At 45.7% G+C, this 18,110-nt stretch overlaps 1 protein-coding gene across 1 annotated transcript in view; it reads right to left on the bottom strand.

Annotated features, from left to right (window-relative positions):
- The window catches only part of AKAP9 (A-kinase anchoring protein 9), a 102,267-nt gene that overhangs the window by 61,157 nt on the left and 23,000 nt on the right, over nucleotides 1–18,110 (bottom strand). The window contains 13 exon segments of the mRNA XM_064166940.1: nucleotides 404–501; nucleotides 903–1,041; nucleotides 2,257–2,336; nucleotides 3,591–3,804; nucleotides 4,327–4,927; nucleotides 4,929–5,476; nucleotides 5,479–6,572; nucleotides 6,575–6,761; nucleotides 7,463–7,660; nucleotides 8,609–8,634; nucleotides 8,637–8,763; nucleotides 11,803–11,973; nucleotides 12,424–12,477. Of these exon segments, the coding sequence (XP_064023010.1) occupies nucleotides 404–501; nucleotides 903–1,041; nucleotides 2,257–2,336; nucleotides 3,591–3,804; nucleotides 4,327–4,927; nucleotides 4,929–5,476; nucleotides 5,479–6,572; nucleotides 6,575–6,761; nucleotides 7,463–7,660; nucleotides 8,609–8,634; nucleotides 8,637–8,763; nucleotides 11,803–11,973; nucleotides 12,424–12,477 (3,537 nt within the window).

Here is an 18,110-nt window from a genome sequence, read left to right as displayed (position 1 = left end):
AAGTAAACACAAATGACAACAATCTGTCTAGCAACAATGCAAAAAAACATTCAGTGTCACTACAAACACGCAAAGTGAGGCTGCTGGCCACTGCACCTGAGCGTAACCACTCTAACAGGCTGTCTCATTTTACAGCCTGCAGGACCAAGTACACATCTGGAGCTAGTCGCTGAGCCTGTCAGGCTCTGGCTACAAGCTGCTAAGTCAGAACTCAATTCCAGAAGCACCACTCCCCCTTTGCAAAGGGGAACTGGGTAGCAGCCTTCTCCATTTTATCAAATCATTGCTCTGCCACTCAACCAGGACCCATAAACACAATCTCAGACATGCTCCTTGCTCAGCCAGAGGGAATTCATGCACAGAAAAAATCCAAATTCTCCTCTTCTCATACGAAAACGTTTACCTGTTTACAGTCCTTCACTAGCTGTGTCTGAAGTGCTTTCAGCCTGCTGTACTCTTCCATTATCTTCTGGAGAAGTGCATCCATGCCTTCTTGCCCAGCTGAATGTTAAAAACATCAAACATTCCACCATCAGTCTGAGTACAGCCCCTTGTTCAGAAGCTCTCCACTGATAAACTCTACAGATTACTGAAATGAGCGAGGCCTCATCCCATACTGGATGCATTTTAATAACAACTGACATAGGTGATGTTTTTTGGTGCAGCTGCTACCTTCTTCATGAAAAGGAGGAAGAGCAACAAACAAACCACTTCTTTCATCAGTTTCCACTGTAATGAAAATAGTTCAAGAAAACACTCCTAAAGAAAAACAGAAGTGGTTCAGAAGAGTAAGGAAATTGCTAAAGCAGTTATCTGGGCACACTAATTAGCATCTGAACAATTGATGGCATCATTGAAATCAGTGTTTTGTTTAGGCCAGCATGACAGTACAGTGCCATTACCGTGAGCTTGACCTCTGTGTATCTGTAATTCTATGCCCAACTTTTCTCCCAGAGCAGCAGGCCTGTGGAGAGCATCCTCTTCCCTGTCACCAGCATCTACAGCAACTGAAGAGTGCTCATTGCGATTGTCACGCAAAACCTGCACAGCAAGGGGAAGGAAGGAAAGACAATCAAGACTGGTTCATTAGCTTGTCAATCCCAACTCACACAGGGAACATGGAAAACGGTGCAAGGAAAATAGTATTTTGAGAATACTAGCTTTGGTGGAAAAGGTGGCATAGAGCATCTGCACAGGGCTGCTGTGCCCCAAGGGCAGGACTCAGCCCTTGGCCCTGTCGAATCTCTTCCCACTGGCCTCAGCCCATGGGTGCAGGTGCAGAGCTTCTCTGCCCTCCAGCAGACCAACCCTGCCTGCAGGTTGGTGTCACCTGCAGGATTACTGAGGGGGCATTAAATATTCTCTTCCAGGTCACTGATAAAGCTACACTGCAGCTGAAGGGAGGTTATTCTTCCCCTGTACTCAGCACTGGTCAGACCACACCTTGAGTACTGTGTCCAGTTCTGGGCCCCTCAATTCAAGAAAGATGTTGAGGTGCTGGAACATGTCCAGAGAAGGGCAACAAAGCTGGTGAGGGGCCTGGAGCACAAATCCTATGAGGAGAGGCTGAGGGAGCTGGGCCTGTTTAGCCTGGAGAAGAGGATGCTCAGGGGTGATCTTATTACTGTCTACAACTACCTGAAGGGGCATTGTAGCCAGGTGGGGGGTGGCCTCTTCTCCCAGGCAACCAGCAATAGAACAAGGGGACACAGTCTCAAGTTGTGCCAAGAGAGGTATAGGCTGGATGTTAGGAAGAAGTTCTTCACAGAGAGAGTGATTGGCATTGGAATGGGCTGCCCAGGGAGGTGGTGGAGGCACCGTCCCTGGGGGTCTTCAAGAAAAGACTGGATGAGGCACTTAGTGCCATGGTCTAGTTGATTGGTTAGGGCTGGGTGACAGGTTGGACTGGATGATCTTGGAGGTCTCTTCCAACCTGGTTGATTCTATGATGCTATGATTTGTGCCAATGTATGTGTGACATCAGACCACTGTTAAATCAACGACCTGAGTTTTAGAGCCAGATACACACAGAAAAGAGGAACACCAGACAGAAGATCAAGACCAGTATAAGACAGGTGACTTTTCTCACAAGGCCACGGAACAGTTTAGGAAACAAAATACACAACCTTGTGCAATGGCATTTTGGAGATCAGCTTTATCAGGCTCTAGTCAGAGAACTATGCAAAAAAAATTACTTGGTGCTTCGTTTGGTTCCCAACACTTCCATTTTAGGAAAGGCTTCTCATTACATCTTACCTCAGCAAGCCTAGAACATTCCTCAGTGACAGCTTCATTCAGCTTCTCTATAAGTCTCTGTGTAGACCTGACTTCATTGTCTGCAACACAAACCATTCTGATCATCTTGCAGCACACATACACAGCAACCTGTCCTGCCTGCCCTCCTGCCTTGGTGAGGTTGCCTCTTCAGATCTAAGAAAGCCATGGAATCATAGCACAGTTTGCATTTAAAGGGATCTTTTATAGGTCATAGAATGATTTGGATTGGGAGACCTTCAAGATCATCTAATTCCAACCCCATACCTCCCACAAGGCCGCACCCAACCCACCCTTGAACACCTCCAGTGAGGGGGCATCCACAACTTCACTGTCCCTTTGTCTCCTCACCTTCACTGTCAAGAATTTCATCCAAATCTCCAGTTTAAGTCTCCCCTCCTTAAGCTCCAATGGTTCCCTCTCATCACCCAGCACCACAGCCTTGCAGAGCAGGGACATCTTCAACTCTATCAAGTTGCGGAGAGCCCCATCCCATCTGATCTGGAATGTTTCAAGGGATGAAGCTTCCACAACTTCCCCAGGCTACCTGGGCTAATGTTTCAAAATGTAAAAAGTTCACCCTTGTATCTAGTCAACATCTCCATCTTTTACTTTAAAACCATCACTCCTCATCCTGCCAACGGAGCTAGGACTTCAGCAGAGTGTTTTTATTTCCCTCTTTCCTGTTCAACCCCAGATTCAGGTATTATGGCAGAACTGGATCTTCAAGAGCTGCAACTGATGAGAAGCAGGTTTGTGCACTAGGGAACTCTGGAAAGGTCAAACTTTACAGGAGCACCATGCAAGGCAAAGAATGTGACAAAAAAATCACAAGAGGGTGAATGGCAGAGTGACAGAGGAAGTAGCATGGGAAAACCAGCACAGCAACACAAAAGCTGAGGCAAAAAGCAGCAGCACAAAAGCTTAACGTGGACCAGGGTCCAGTGCAAAAACTGAAGAAACGAGAACGAAACAAGCCCCAGAATACTTTGCTGATGCAGGCGAATCTCTGCAACAGCTCTTCAGAAGGAGCTGTCCCAGTACTAAGAGAAGCTGTAATGCTTCCTGTTCCTTTCTTGTGATACTGTTCCTTCCCTTCTGGCTACTATTATCACTTCTTTTTCACATAATTGTTACTTTTCCGATTTTTTTCTAATTTTACTTTTTTTCTAGGTACTCTGAACATTAGACTGCTTGTAATGGGCACAAAACCATTTCAGAATGTTCCATACAAGCAGTTTCTTGGACAGCTGCAAACCCTTCTGCTTTTGTTTTCAAGGCACTGAGCTTCCTCCCCATAACTTTGATCGAGTTACCTGCTTGCTGAGTTTTCAAGCTCTGGAGCTCCAGCTGATGCATGTTTTGCAGGTCATTCATCTCTTGCAGGTGGCTCTGTACAAGCTCCTCTTTCAGACTGCAAAGGGCACTCTCCTTTTCTGCCCTCAGGTCCTCACGAACCTGGTCTACATGAGCTGAATGCACCAGGGACAGGCAAATGCGCTGTGCTTCCATCTGCAGCTGCAGATCAGTCTTGAAATGGAAGGAGACATTTCAGAGTGAGACATGAGAAAACCATGGCCTGACCTCACACATTTGTGACACCAATCACATGTGGCTTGGAGCACGCACAGGTAGGACAGAATCACAGAACAGTAGGGAGGGGAAGGGACCTCTAGGGATCATCCAGTCCAACCCCCTGCCAGAGCAGGGCACCCAGTTGGGTTTTGACAAGTCTGCAGAGGAGGTGGCCCCACAACCTCTCTGGGCAGCCTGCTCCAGTGCCGTCACCCTCACAGTAAAGAAGTTTCTCCTCATCTTGAGGTGGACCTTCCTGTGTTCCAGCTCGTACCTGTTGTTCCTCATCCTATTGCTGGCCACCCCAAAACCCCCTCATTCCCAAGGCCCCTGTCTGCTGCCAGCAGCCATGCTGCTACACACAACTAATACCTGTAATTCTAAGCAGCTTGGGAAAAAATTGATGCAAATTTCCAGGTGCAACTCCTCCAGATTTCCACAGCTAAGTTATTTTCTAGACAGCATTGTACAACCTACCTGTTCTGATTTCAGTGTGCCCACTTGCTGCTGAAGATGATGATCTCCACGGCATGAAATGGCTCTGGGTGACATTTCATCTGCCAGCCTGTCTGCCATCCCCTGCAAATGTCCTACAAGAGACTGCTGCGTCTGCTGAACCTCCTTCCTTTTTGTTACCTCACATCTGGTATCTTTGCCTGAACTTAGATTTCCTCTTCCATTTATTCCTTCATCACGTCCACTGCTTGGGCTGAGGGTTTTGTTTCTGCTCTCAGAGGCTGGAAGAGCAGCCTTTAGAGTTTTTCCTTTAGAGTATTTTGTCCTGGGTTCAGTACCCCTCCTGTTTCCCCTCTGAGCACAGCTAACCATAACTTCTAGTTCCTTACATTTTGCTAGGACTTCTTCCTTCTCATCTTGCAAGGATTTCACTTTTTCATTTAAATGGCCAATTTCACTATGCTTTGACTTCAGCTGCTCAGAGAGGTCGGAAAGTCTCAGGGATAATTCCAGTTTCTCGCGCTGGGTAGCCTCAAGCTTTTCCATCAGTTCTGTTGCATCTTTCTCAACAGCGTCTCCAGCCTCAAACATGTCTGCCCTGGGCACCTTCATTTCTTACTCACTCCAAATCAGAAGCTTTAGTTTGAAATAAAGCTGGTGTGCTGCTTTGTAAGTGGTGAAGCTTTTCATTCAAAGCTTCAAGTTTGCTTTTGTATTCAGCTTCCTGCTTATTCTTGTCCTCTTCTAACTCTGACTTTGCCTTCAGAAGACTTGCACATTCTTTCTGCAGCTCCTGAAAATGAGCTTCAAGCTTTCTCTCAGCACATGCAAAGGCACTCCTCTGCCTTTCAGCATCCTCTTGGAGCTGACTATTTTGCTTCTGAAGTTGCTCATTTTCAATCATCAGCTTTTCTATGCTTTTCTGCATGTCCAAGCTCTCTGTCTCAGAGCTAACCCTGCCGTTCAAAACTATGTCTTCTTCAGAGCTCACCAAGACACTTTTCAGCTTCTCTTCCAGGGCTGTGTTTTCCCCCTTCAGAAGGTTATTCTGCCTTTCAAGTTCTAAACACTTCCTCCGAAGGCTATCTTCTCTCTCCTTCATTTGTTCCTGCATTGACTCCGTTTTAAGCCGCAGCTCTTGAATCTCCTCTTCAAGGAGTACCTTTTTCTTTTTTCCTCTTGCCTAAGCACTTCAAGCTCCTTCTGCAGCTCATGGATCTGAAGTGTCATTTCTTCAGATCTGGAATTTACAACAGACTGCTGTAACTCCTGGAGGCTGGAAATCTCCAGTATCAGCTGATTCTGCTTTGTGATCAAAATGTCCTTTTCCTTTTGCATGGCTTCTATCTTTTGGCTCATTTCATTTTGCACCTCGTCTAGCTGCTGCTTGTGCTGCACACTCAAGTTCTCTTTAAGGCTTGCCATGCTCACCATGTGCTCTTTTTGCAGGTTACCTTTAAGTCTGGAAAGTTCCTCTTCATGACTAAAGAGAAGCTTTGTTCTCAGTCTCTCTAATTCTGCTTCCTGAGATTCCGCCATCCTGTCCAACACAGCATCCTTCTCCCTTTCTAGCATTTCCAGTTTTATTTTGTAATTTGTGACTTCTGCCTCATGTTTTAATTCCAATTCCTTCCTAACTTCAGAGGCGGTGGCCAGCTGACTTTTCAAATCCTCAATCACTAATTGGAATTTCTCAGCTTCATTTAATCTACATTCCATATCCACTACAGTTTGCTTGGCTCTCTGAATCTGCTCTCTCGAAAATTCCAGTTCTTGCAAAAGCTCTTCAATCCTGGTTTGCTGAAGAGACTTCTCTGCTGAAATGGCTTCCATCTGCTGCACCAGCTCTTGCTTTATTTGTTCCCTCTCGTTATCAGCACCTTGCAATTTTGCACTCAGTTCATCAATTCTGATGCTCATGGAGTGCACTTGATCCCTATTGACACTCTCGCTCAAACACAGACTTGAAGCTGCCTCCAGTGCCACTTTCTGTTGTGAAAGACGCTGCTCTGTTTCCAGGGCATGCTGCTTAATTAATTCTTGCTTCATTTGCACAATCTGCTGGCCGTGCACTTCATCCAGTTCAGCCTGAAGCTGTGCCAGTCTCCTTTGTGTTTCCAGCTCCATTCTTTGAACCATGTCAGCTTCGGCCTGACTGTCTTTATAACACCTTTTCTGCAGCTCCTCCACCGTCCCCATCAGCTGTTTGATTTCCTCAGAACACTGTCTTTCCTTCTGCTTGTAGGTGGCAAGCTCGGCTCTCACATACTTATCTCCTGGTCCTTCAGTGAAAGCTGCTCTTGCAATTCTTCAATCGATTTAGTAGCATCTGATAATTTTTCCTTCAGCTGAAATGATTTTTTTTCTTTTTCCCCAAGTTTTGCTTCCAGCTCTTCAATTAATGTTTCTTTTTCTTGCTGTTTACTTAAGTCTTCTCCCTCATTTCTCTGCTTTTCCTTTACAAAAAGGAGCAAATCCAAGCTGTTATTTTTAGTTTGTTATCTGAACATGTGAGGAGCATTCACAGACTTAGCTAACGAAAGACAACGCCCTCCCCTAGATGGCCACTGATTGTATAGAAAAATACAGCAAAATTATTTACTGACCTCCTTGACAGGTCTTCTCCACCTGTGGACTAAGTGACAACCCCTCCCCCTCTGACCCCTGCTCCCTGCATCACACCTCAGACTCCTCGAACAGATTAAAAAGGAGGACAAAAGCCTTTTCTGTTTCTTCCAGTTGTGCTCCCGTACTTCAAAAAATCACATTGGTGCAAGCTACTGAGTGCTTTGTCACCTGGCATGACTTCTGTTTTTTTAATGGGCACCTTCAACACTTCTTCCACGAATGATAAGAAAACTGTAGGTGAGGGCAAGGACTCATTCTTTCCTCGGGACAGAGAAAGACTGCCTAAGCAATTTCTGCTTTCTAACAACATGATGAAGGCATCTGCGAGACATTACAGTTCCATCGTTCACTGCAAGTGTTTCTGCGCTAAATCCTGTGCCCGACAGGAGCAGTCTTAGAAACTTCAACTCTTTGTATGGATTCTGAGCAGCACACACATAGTCTGTGCCCTTAAATTTCAAACTAGCTACAAACCCACGAAAAGAACAGAAGATACAAAGAGAAACAATCTTTCTAGCAAGGAACACACCATTTCACATGCTGTGATTTTGTCCTGAAGATGTGAAACCTGCACTTTAAGCTCTTCATTCTTTCTGTGATAGCTCTTCAGCAGACATTCTTGTTCTTCCAGTTGTTGCTGGTGTGCAAGTATCTGTTGCTTGGCTTGCAATAAATCAGCAGCTGTGCAGCTATGGCTGGTGTTCCTTAGGGCTTCACTTGCCTGCAACTTGAATGAGAGAGAATAAAACCTAAAATATAGCAAAATTTTCCACACCTGGTTTGGACTACAGACAAAGTGATCTTTGCCACCTTCTTCCACCTCCCGAGCTCAAAGACTAGCACAGCATTCTACTACTTGCTTCAGGAGGAAATACCCAACTACTCAGAACTACTGAATTGGTTTATGGTGAGCTAGCACAGGATGGCACTGCCCCACAAACATTTCTAAGCAGTAAAAAGAACCACTTGTTATGGCTGGCCCCAAGAGCAAATCCTGGATAACAAAACCTCAGCCTTCAGAACACAACCCACATGAAGTTCAAAAAAGCCCTAGCACGTGCTTGCACAGCACAATCACTTCAACATTCTACTCTGAATTGTCACCACACAGGCAGAAACACAGAATGGTTTCGGCTGGTGGCCTTCTGGAACACCTGGGCACGCTCTGCCTTGTTAACAGAGTGTCTGCAGCATGTCATTAAGCAGTGCCTTTCGCAACAACTGCTTCTCTGAAACTTAACTTTCTCACCTATATGACCTCTAGCAACACCACCTGAGGCAGTTTTACCCAGAGACACAGACCATGCATGGGGGGCCCACCAAAGCTGGCAGCTGGATGCTCTGATTTCAAAAGGAACAGGCTGGATTTCAGCCCAAAGCTCCGAGAAGGAGTTACAGAAGTGTCTTTTTATGAAGATAACTGCCATCATTTAGCATTTATCAGGAGCCGTTACCACATAGCAGGGAAGAAAACAGACCTATCTTTCTCACTATTTTGTAGTCAATTAGGACAATAAACCAGCTGTTCTGATGAAGGACCTGTGAAGAGACTGATAATTCAGAGTCTTAAAAACAGCACCACCTACTTCACTCTGCAGGAAGTAGCCATTTCTGGACCCTCTGAAGTGACCCCAACTTTCAAACACAGCTAAATCCTGGCAGCAGTGTAACTTACATGCTGAAACTGAATTTGCAGTTTTGACTTTGTTCAGTGAGCTCCAAGACTCCCTCATCGTTTTCATCCTTTTCTTTCCGTGACTGCTGCAGGTTCGCAGTGAGCTGTGTGATGATGTCATCTCTCTTCTTGATAGCAGCTTCAAATTCTTGCAGCTATAAAAGATCAGCTGTAAGTGCACGGCAGAGCCACGAACAAAAAAATACTAGTCTAGTGCAGAAGGAATGTGTCATCCTTAACCTCTGCATTTAAAAGATGTCACACAGACCAAGGGCAGCATTTGTCTTTCCCAGCTCCATTTGTAAATATTTCAGAAACAAAGTCTTTTTCCTCTCATTTATCAAGATGAACTCTCCACAAAATATATTGATTCAAGGGCAAAATCAGAGTACCTAAAATTGTAGAATGGCTTGGGATGGAAAAACCCTGTGAGATCGTCCAGCCCAGCCATTCTCTGACTCTACCAAGGCTGGGGCTAAGCCATGGCACTCAGCACCACAGCTCTGCCTTCTGGAAACACCTCCAGCGATGGGCATTCAGCCACCTCCCTGGGCAGCCTGTGCCAGGCTCTGAGAAGCCTTTCAGACGGTCCTGGGGCAACTTCAGGCCACTTCCTTTTCTTCCACAACTTCCTCCTAAGGAGGCAGGGCCCAACCCCAGCTGGCTGCAGCCTCCTCTCAGGGAGCTGCAGAGAGCAACAAGCCCTGCCCTCAGCCTCCTCTTCTCCACATTAAGCACCCCCAAGGCCCTCAGATGCTCTTCCTCAGCCCTGTTCTCAGAGTCCTCAGCAGCTACAACCTCCTCATGTTGCAGCAGTGCAGCACTCCTCCTGTCCATGCACTTTTCCCACAAGCAATGCAAGTTTTCCTCATCTCCGACTCAAGTTGCACTCAGTGTACTAAAAGCACATAATAAATTATGTGCAGTACCCTAACGTGGTGACTCCAGAGAAATTATTGTGCCCATGTGAGAGAACCAGCTCCAGCTGGCACGCTGCTAAAATGCATTTAACAGAGGAGTCTTTTGTAATTTTACTGATGAAATTGTAAAAGCTAGGGAAAAATCTTTTGGGAAGTGTTTTCATTTTGGCAGGGACTGCATTCAGTGTTCACAGCTCACTTTCATTTTGCCAGTCTGAACTCACTCAAAGCTGGACTGCTGCTTTGCCCCTAGCTACTGCACATCCCATCAGCCACCCCCTGGAACTGTTCTGTTGGGCAGCGCTTCCCCAAAAGATGTTTCTCCGGATTCCTGCGCCGAGTCTGGAGCTAAGCCTCCAGATCGAGCTGACTGCTTTAGAAGAGGGGATTTATTCTAAGGGACATAACCACCAGAAGTAGCTTAAGAAGCGCAGTCGGCGCTAATGTAAGGAATTCGCTGAGCACTCTTTTCAGAACACTGCAGTGAACCCCTCCTTATAACAGCAGCCGAGACGCAGGGGCAGCAGGGACTCGTGTTAGAGCAGAGGAACCCCGGGAACAGCTCGGGCACCGAGGCTGCCAGCCCTTGCTGGCCTCTGCCCAGCGCCGCTGCGGGACGCGGGCTCGTCCCTTCCCAGACACACGGCGCTGACACTTTAAACTTCGCTTCTCAGCCGCAACTCAAGCACCCAGCCTATCTTCTGCCCTCTCCTGTTACAGTCCTTTTGTTTTCTTGCGGAAAAAAACAAAGGCTCAAGCCTCTCTCAGCTGAGGGTATCACAGCCCGCACCGCCAGCAAAGGCTCCCCGCAGCTCCGGCAGCGGCCATTGCGCCACGGTCTGGTCTGGTTTAAAGCAGTTGGGGATTTGTTCTTTAAACAACAACCACAGCCACCTGATGTACGAAAACATTTTCGCTCGCAGCTTTGCAGGGGAAACTACAGCGATCGCAGCGGTGAGAAGCTCAGCTCCGGCAGCGCCATGCGCCACGGGTTCTGGTCTGTTTAAAGCATTTGGATTTGTTCTTTAAACAACAACCACAGCCACCTGAGGGAACGAAAACATTTTCGCTCGCAGGCTTTGCAGGGGGAAACTAACAGCGATCGCAGCGGTGAGAAACTAAAGCTTTGCTAACGTGTTAGAGAACCACAGAACGCATCAGGTCGAACGACTTCTTCTAGTCCCATACCCCCGATCAATGAGCAGGACATCCCCAACTAGAGCGGGTTGCTCAGAAGGCCGATCAAGCCTGACCTTGAGAGTCTCCAGGGATGGGGTCTCCACCACTTTCCCTGGGCAGTTTATGCTATAGTTGTAACCACTACACTTAGCACAACAGATACAAGACACAAATTACAACAATGTTTTGACTTAAAAGAAGCAACAGAGATCTATCAACAGGCTAAAAAATTGGCGAAAACCACCTCCTCTAGGCTTCCAGTTAAAGATCACTTGAGTACGGTGAAAATATGAGATCTACATTGACAGGGTGGGTTAGAAATGAAAGCAGAAAGTTATCATTCTGCAATAACAATGAAGGTGAAAATGACCACTGGGGGGGCGATTTTGGGTATTCTGTGGTACTTCGTAACAAATAGAAAAGCACAACGATGTGACCTGAATCCCAACCAAAGCGAGCGTAAGACATGAGCACGGCAAAGCGGTGACCCAGTGCGCCATCCACTTGCCTCGACTGGAAGAGTTAAGTTTGCAACGTTCTTGCAATGGCATTTCTGAAGTGAAGTGAGAGACCTTTGCTGTGATCTCAAGTTATTAGATGTTCAGCTAAAACCTTCAGACACCTTGTGTTTCAGACTCTGATCTGTCACGCAAACACCGTTTGGGTCAAGGATTGACTCGGCTCATATCATTCGTTAGGAAGTAAAAACTGAGAGTTTTTTATCCTGAGGAACAAGAAAGGCATTAAAAAAATTAATTCAAGAACTAACTGGAGAAGAATTAGGGCTTTCCTTGAGGAAAATGACCGTTCGTTCATGCTTGAAGGAACCTGCCATGAAGCAGGGCTGAGATTTATCGTCACTTGCAAGTCAGTTTTAATTTCAAGGTCAATTTTAAATACAGAGAAAAAGGACACACAATGGAAATGCCACTTAAAGAAGCAGGGAGCAGGGTAGGTGCTGCAAGAAAGGCTGTGGAACTTCAGCACACACAGCCTGCCTCCTGCACAGCTGCTGTCCAACCAGCCCTGCCAGGCGGTGCTCCGCGTCTCCCCCAAACCCAGCAGTGAGTAGCAAGAGACCAAAGGCAATGATACCTGTTGCAATCCTTCTGTACCATATGTTGCCCTCATTTCTTCTAGCTCTCTGTTTAGCTCTTCAATCTCTTGCTGTTTCCCAGCCAATTCATTCTCCATCACCTCTAGCTGCGTGTGAGAGTGCTGCATTCCATGCTCTGAACACATTTCTCCAACTCCAAATTCTTCTTCCTAAATCAATCCAAGTTCCTTAACATGCCATGTTTTCTTTTGATGCTTTATCACAGTAAGCAAGCTCAGATATCAAATTCTGTATTAAAAGCCACCGTAGCACATTGACAGACAACACAGCATTGAAGATCTTATTGCCATGGCAACCTTTGTTAGTACAATTCACACCTCAACAGCACTGACACAAAGCGTTTCTTTGAGTCCCGCTTTGTCTTCTCAGCTTTAATAGCAGTAGTAAATCGTTCTGCACCTCAAGTTAGCCTTAATAGGAGCAGTAAAGTGCTTTGCATTTCAGGATTAATGGCACACACTGTTAACAAACAAGGCAGATGCAGAGCACAGCAGGCAAAAATACATTAAGCTGCAACAGAGTCTTTTGTTCCCAGTGAAAGTGATGGAGGCTTTTAGTAATTCCCCATTAGTGTTAGGACTCAGTTTGCAATACTGTACCCTGGTTAGCTCTGCAGGTGCAGCTGTGCTCGCCACAAAACTGTGACCATTTACCTGTACGAAAAGACAATTTCTAAATAGATTACTACTGGAAATAAAGCTGGGTTTGTTCTCCCTTTGTCTGAATCTTATGTGGGAATTTCCTGCAGACCCGTGGGAATTTTTAGGCTAAAAAATATTTAAAACACAAAATAGTTTTATATGTCTTATATACACACACTACATATGAAATAGTTTTATTAACATAATTGCATCAAATTAAGCATAGGTAACAGGTAAATCACCCAACATTGCACAAATAGATCCTACTGGCCACAAAGAAAAAACATAATACGAATTTAAACGTCTAGAGGGGAAAAAGGAATTCAGATTTCAAGACCAACGCAAAGCTTTATACTTTAAGCCACCACAGTGCAGGACTGCTGCCTTTTAAACTCCACATTTAGTCTTTCCATACATTACTGAACATAGCTGTGCTTTCTGAGAGGTATTTAGACATCAAGATCTATGCTTTCTGAGAGGTATTTAGACACCAAGATCTACTGTTTCTGACAGTCACCAGTTTGTTGGCAGTGGATGAAAGACTCACTCTAAACCTGAAGGGATTTCTTAGCATTGAAAACGAGCAGAAAGGAAACACTCAGCACAGGACACTTCACAAAACCTCACTCTCACTCACCCACCACTGCAACCTCTTTCAGCCGCTAGGAGTTTTTCTTCTACAGTCTCTGCAAACCAACACCGATGAGTGTCCAAAAGGCAAGCACCAGCCAAAAGAGCAGTTCCGAGTCAAAACCCAAACCCAATTCCACATAAAAACAATATGCTATGGCCTTGCCAGCAACCCTAACTACACAGGCAGGCTTTTCAAAGAGCAGATCAATGTTCACAAAGGAGAAAGCAAGAACAGCTGTCATTTACCCTCAGAGCTGCTTAATACACCAGGGCCTGCAAGAAAAACGATGGTGGAGAAGCATCATAGCATTTCAGGCCCAAACACTACCTTTACATAAAAAAAAAAAAAAAAAAAAAAGTTTAACTGCTCAGATTTCTGCCATAGTCTGGATCAAGACTTATTTACAAATGACTATCATGCTCGAGCAAATCACGAAGTCACCCAAAACCCAAGAACACTTACAAATGGGGTGATGTATGCACCATGTTTGCATGAAGAGGAATCAGCATTAGATTCATCTTCTTGGCATAACCAACCTGGGCAACCTGTTCCAGTGTCTCCCCACCCTTACCATTAAGAATTTCTTCCTCAGCTCCAGGCTCAACCTCCCCTCTCCCAGTTCAGAGCCATTGTCCCTTGCCCTGCCGCTCCCGGCTCTTGTCACAAGTCCCCCCCCCAGCTCTCCTGGAGTGCCTTCAGGTCCTGGCGGGCAGCTCTAAGGTCTCCCTGCAGCCTTCTCTTCTCCAGGCTGAACAGCCCCAACTCTCCCAGCCTGTCCCCACCGCAGAGGTGCTCCAGCCTTCTGATCATCTTTGTGACCCTCCTCTGGACCTGCTCCAGTAGCTTGATGCCCTACTTGTGTTTGGGGCACCAGAACTGCATGCAGATGTTTCTTCTGCATTCAGCCATAGAAATGTCTGCGCAGTGCCCGGTACCAATCTTCATTCAGATCTGGGTGAGTGTCTCAGATTAATTACATCAGTAATTTCATAGAAGCTCTATGATTAAAGGCTTCATTTCCCTTTGTGTTTAGGCTTAATTGATAAAGATGTAGTGAATGATTCCTGCGACCTACACAGTGGTAGATCCCTGTGAATCATTCCTGTGTGCAGCAATTTAAGTCCCTCTGATGCTTTAGAGCAAGAGCTACTAGGAAAGACATAAAGGCCTCATCTCATTAGAGGTTCCAGACTCCTCAGCAGCTGAGATTTCTACAAAAGGCTTTTCACTTCTAAAAAGGATTTTGCTATTCACAGTCAAAACAGTTGTCTGGAACTTTGGCAATTCTGCTTGATTTCAAGGGGCCTCAGCTCTGGGCATCACAGAAGTGAATAACAGCAACAGAGAAAGGTGGAGTTGAAGGGGACCTCTGGAGATCATACAGTCCAACCCCTCTGCTAAAGCAGGGTCACCTAGATCAGGCTGCACAGGAACATGTTCAGCTGGGTTTTGAAAGTCTCCAGACAAGGAGACTCCACAGCCTCTCTGGGCAGCCTGCTCCAGGGCTCCAGCACCCTCACACCAGAGAAGTTTAAGAGAAACCTCCAGAGTTGTAATTTGTACCCATTACCTCTTGTCCCTCTTTCCCCAGGCACCACTGAAAGGAGCTCAGCCCCATTCTCTCAATCTTCACCATTTAGCTATTAGCCAACACTGAGAAGACCCTCTAACAGAGTGGTTCATGGGTTTTCTCACCTGGTATCTTCTTTCAAATGCCTTTTATCTTTTGGGAAAGGGCAACTTCAAACGTGACAACAAATTGCACTGTAATCCATAGCAAACACAGCCAGACCATACAGCAGGGCACTGTGCTGATGGAAGGCTCATGGGCAGCCTGGCAACTTCCAACATGACAGAAATTCTGCTGTGGCAGCAGTCAGACAGTTAGCACTGAGTTATTATCTTCAAAAATCTCCATTAAAAAATAAATCTTCACTTGTCTGCAACATGTGACAACTGGAACTCAGATAAATTCTTCTCATTAAGAGTGGCAGATCATGAGAGCTGGCTGCCCAGACAGGTTGTGGAGTCTCCTTCTCTGGAGTCGTTCCAAATCCAAGCCTGCTTTGGCAGGGGGGGGTGGACTGGATGATGTCCCAAACCCTGCTATTCCATGATACCAACTTCACTGTTAATAGATGTCTACACAAGGCCTACTGGACTGGTGAGCTTGAGCTCCTGGGCCTATAGCTTACCTGTACTCAAATTCTGCACACCCAGGGACACTACTGATGCCAAGTCTTACAACTTCTTATCTTAAAGCTTTGCAGTTCACCTTTAATGCTGACTGTCCTTACTCCTCACTGCCTTATGAAGTCCTTCTTTACATACCCCATCAAACAGACAGACCATGCAGCATCTTAAGACAAAGGAAGCAAGGAGTAACAAGAGCTCTGACTAACAAAACATAAACCAAAGACACACAAGGCAAGAACATAATCAGTTCTACAATATTTTGGCTACCCAGGAGCAAGCGTTCTGGTGCACAAAGAACGGGAAGGAAGTGACAGTTATGAAGGGCCCTCAACACACACTCTGATTTCTCTTCCTTGTTTGTATTTGGCTAAAAAGGAAAGATATCATCCATATTCTGTCAGTAAATACATCTGCTTAAGGCACACCAATCTCTCTGCAGTGACACACAAGGAGAAGCACCTCCCAGCACTGAATCAAGGCAGAGATGGATGACAATTGCCACCAGAGGTCAGGATTAAATGTATGAAATCACTTCACCCTTCGAATCCCTTCCTTACATCTTGGAAGACCTAAAAGGGTACCTTAGAAATAGCACCTCTAACATACAGTGTGTAACTGCTGAAAGCACTGTTGACTGTACCACAGAGATGCCTCTTTCTGAGCAGCAAATTCATCCTCCCCACAAATCAATCCATACCGTTCAGCCACTGAAAAATGTAAACCAGTGTCATAATGCACAGAAACAGAATCTCTTACAGACTCTAACAGGGCTTTGGTTTGTAGAAATGTACAGAAGCATCTGGAATGGATTAAGAATTTTATCTCCATTTTTCTTTTCTTCTCCCTTTCCTTCTACATTTTGGACATCTGAACACTCCACACAAATTAATAGTTAGTTCTTCAGTGTTCTCAGATTCTCAGTTTTCTAGTTATGTCACAGCTGACATACGGAACTTAGACAAAAATCAGCAACTAGCGCAACTTAGGAAAATGCACTTCAGTTGGTCTGGGGTTGTTGTGTTTGGTTTGGGGATTTTTATATAAAATCACAGGATAGGTTTTGTTGGAAAAGCCCTTTCAGATCACCCAGTCCAACCATTCTCTAACTCTGCCAAGGCTGGGGCTAAGCTGAGGCCCTCAGCACCACAGCTCTGACTCTGGGAAACACCTCCACAGATGGTGCACAGGAACATGTTCAGCTGGGTTTTGAAAGTCTCCAGATAAGGAGACACCACAGCCTCACTGGGCAGCCTGTGCCAGGCTGTGAGAACCGTTTTGATCAAGAAGTGTCTTCTCATGTCCAGCCTCAACCTCCCCTGGGGCAACTTAAGACTGTTACTCTTGTCCCATCACTCCTTATATGGGAGAGGAGACCAATCCCTACCTGTCTCCAGTCTCCTTTCAGGGAGCCTGGAAGCATGGATTCCAAAGTGCTGGTCTCAGATTTGGGTCACAAAAAACACGCCATAAAAATCATCACGACTGGCCAGACCAAAGGTTCATATTGTTCAGCCAACAAAGAATGTAAGGGGAGGTTTTTCCTCTTTGTCCAACACACCAGAAGAAAGTGAGGATGCTTATAAACAAAAACAAGTGGCAGAAGCAGGATAAAAAGAGTCAAACTGAGAAAGAAAGGGACAGAGAAAGAATTCGGATAAAAAGGCTGATACCAAACCTATGGAGGAAAATGTAACTGGGATGAGAGAGGTTAGAAAGAAAAACTGCTGCTTTCATCTAGGATGAGTTGAGCTGAACATTGGGAGACCTCCAACACAAGAAGATGAAACAAAGGGATTTTAAAGGGAGAAGGAGAAAGTAATAAAAGAAGAAAGAAGAACTACACTTGGATGCAGTTGGAAGGGCTAGTAAAGAAATTTGGCCTTGGAATGACTAAGGAAAAAGGAATCACAGAATCCCAGATTGTCAGGTTGGAAGGGACTCCTAGGATCATCTGCTCCAACCTTTCTAGGTGATGGTGCAGCTGACACGAGCTGTCCCAGTATCCTGTCAAGGTGAGACTTTAAAATGTCCAATCTTGGGAGATGATTCCAATATCTGATTGCTCTCATCATGAGGAATAGAAAGGGGTTGAAATGTCTAGAACACTGATCTAAGAAACCAAGCAGAGGGGAAATGAAGATGGGCAAGGGTAGGGGAAGACAGTACAAAAAAACAGGGGACAGAAAACAGAGAGAGAGTCGATTGAGAGGAGCTTGGGAGAAGAAACAGGAGAGCATGTGAGCTGGGAAAGCCTGCCCAGTTTTCGAAGCACATCCAGACTCCTTGCTGCAGGAGCTGGTGCAAGGAGTGCACCAGGTGCAACAGAGCAGGGAGACATTGCCTGGTGTGTGTCACAACAGACAGCTACAGTGTTGGGATGGGACAAAGATCTACTCTAAGAGGCAGTTGGTTTTATGAAATCAGAGAGGCACAAAGTACTCCACACCAAATCTGCTTCAGCAGAGGAGACTCACTGTATTGCTTCACCTCCTACTTGCTGCCAAGCTGAAGATTCTAGGGTGTGTTTCACAGTTGCAAAACAAACCCCAGATTGTCACATTTCAGACATGAAAAGTTGAGCTTTCAAACTATAAACAATATTTACTGTACTCAGACATTCTGTGGCTACTTCTTGCAAGCATGTTCTCAACTCACATTCATGCCTGAGGTAGTTCACCCATTACAAACAGCCAATTGTGTTTTGGGCCGAAGGAAATGGTCTGAAACTGTGACAGGGGAGGTCTGGGTTGGAGATCAGGAAAAATTTCTTTGCTGCCATTGTGGTCAGGGATTGGCACAGGCTGCCCAGGGAGGT

The sequence above is a fragment of the Pogoniulus pusillus genome, chromosome 28, assembly GCF_015220805.1.
Source record: "Pogoniulus pusillus isolate bPogPus1 chromosome 28, bPogPus1.pri, whole genome shotgun sequence".
In the NCBI taxonomy this organism is placed as follows: Eukaryota; Metazoa; Chordata; class Aves; order Piciformes; family Lybiidae; genus Pogoniulus; species Pogoniulus pusillus.
Note: the sequence above shows the minus strand (reverse complement) of the source record. Positions and strands in the feature narration are given on the sequence as shown.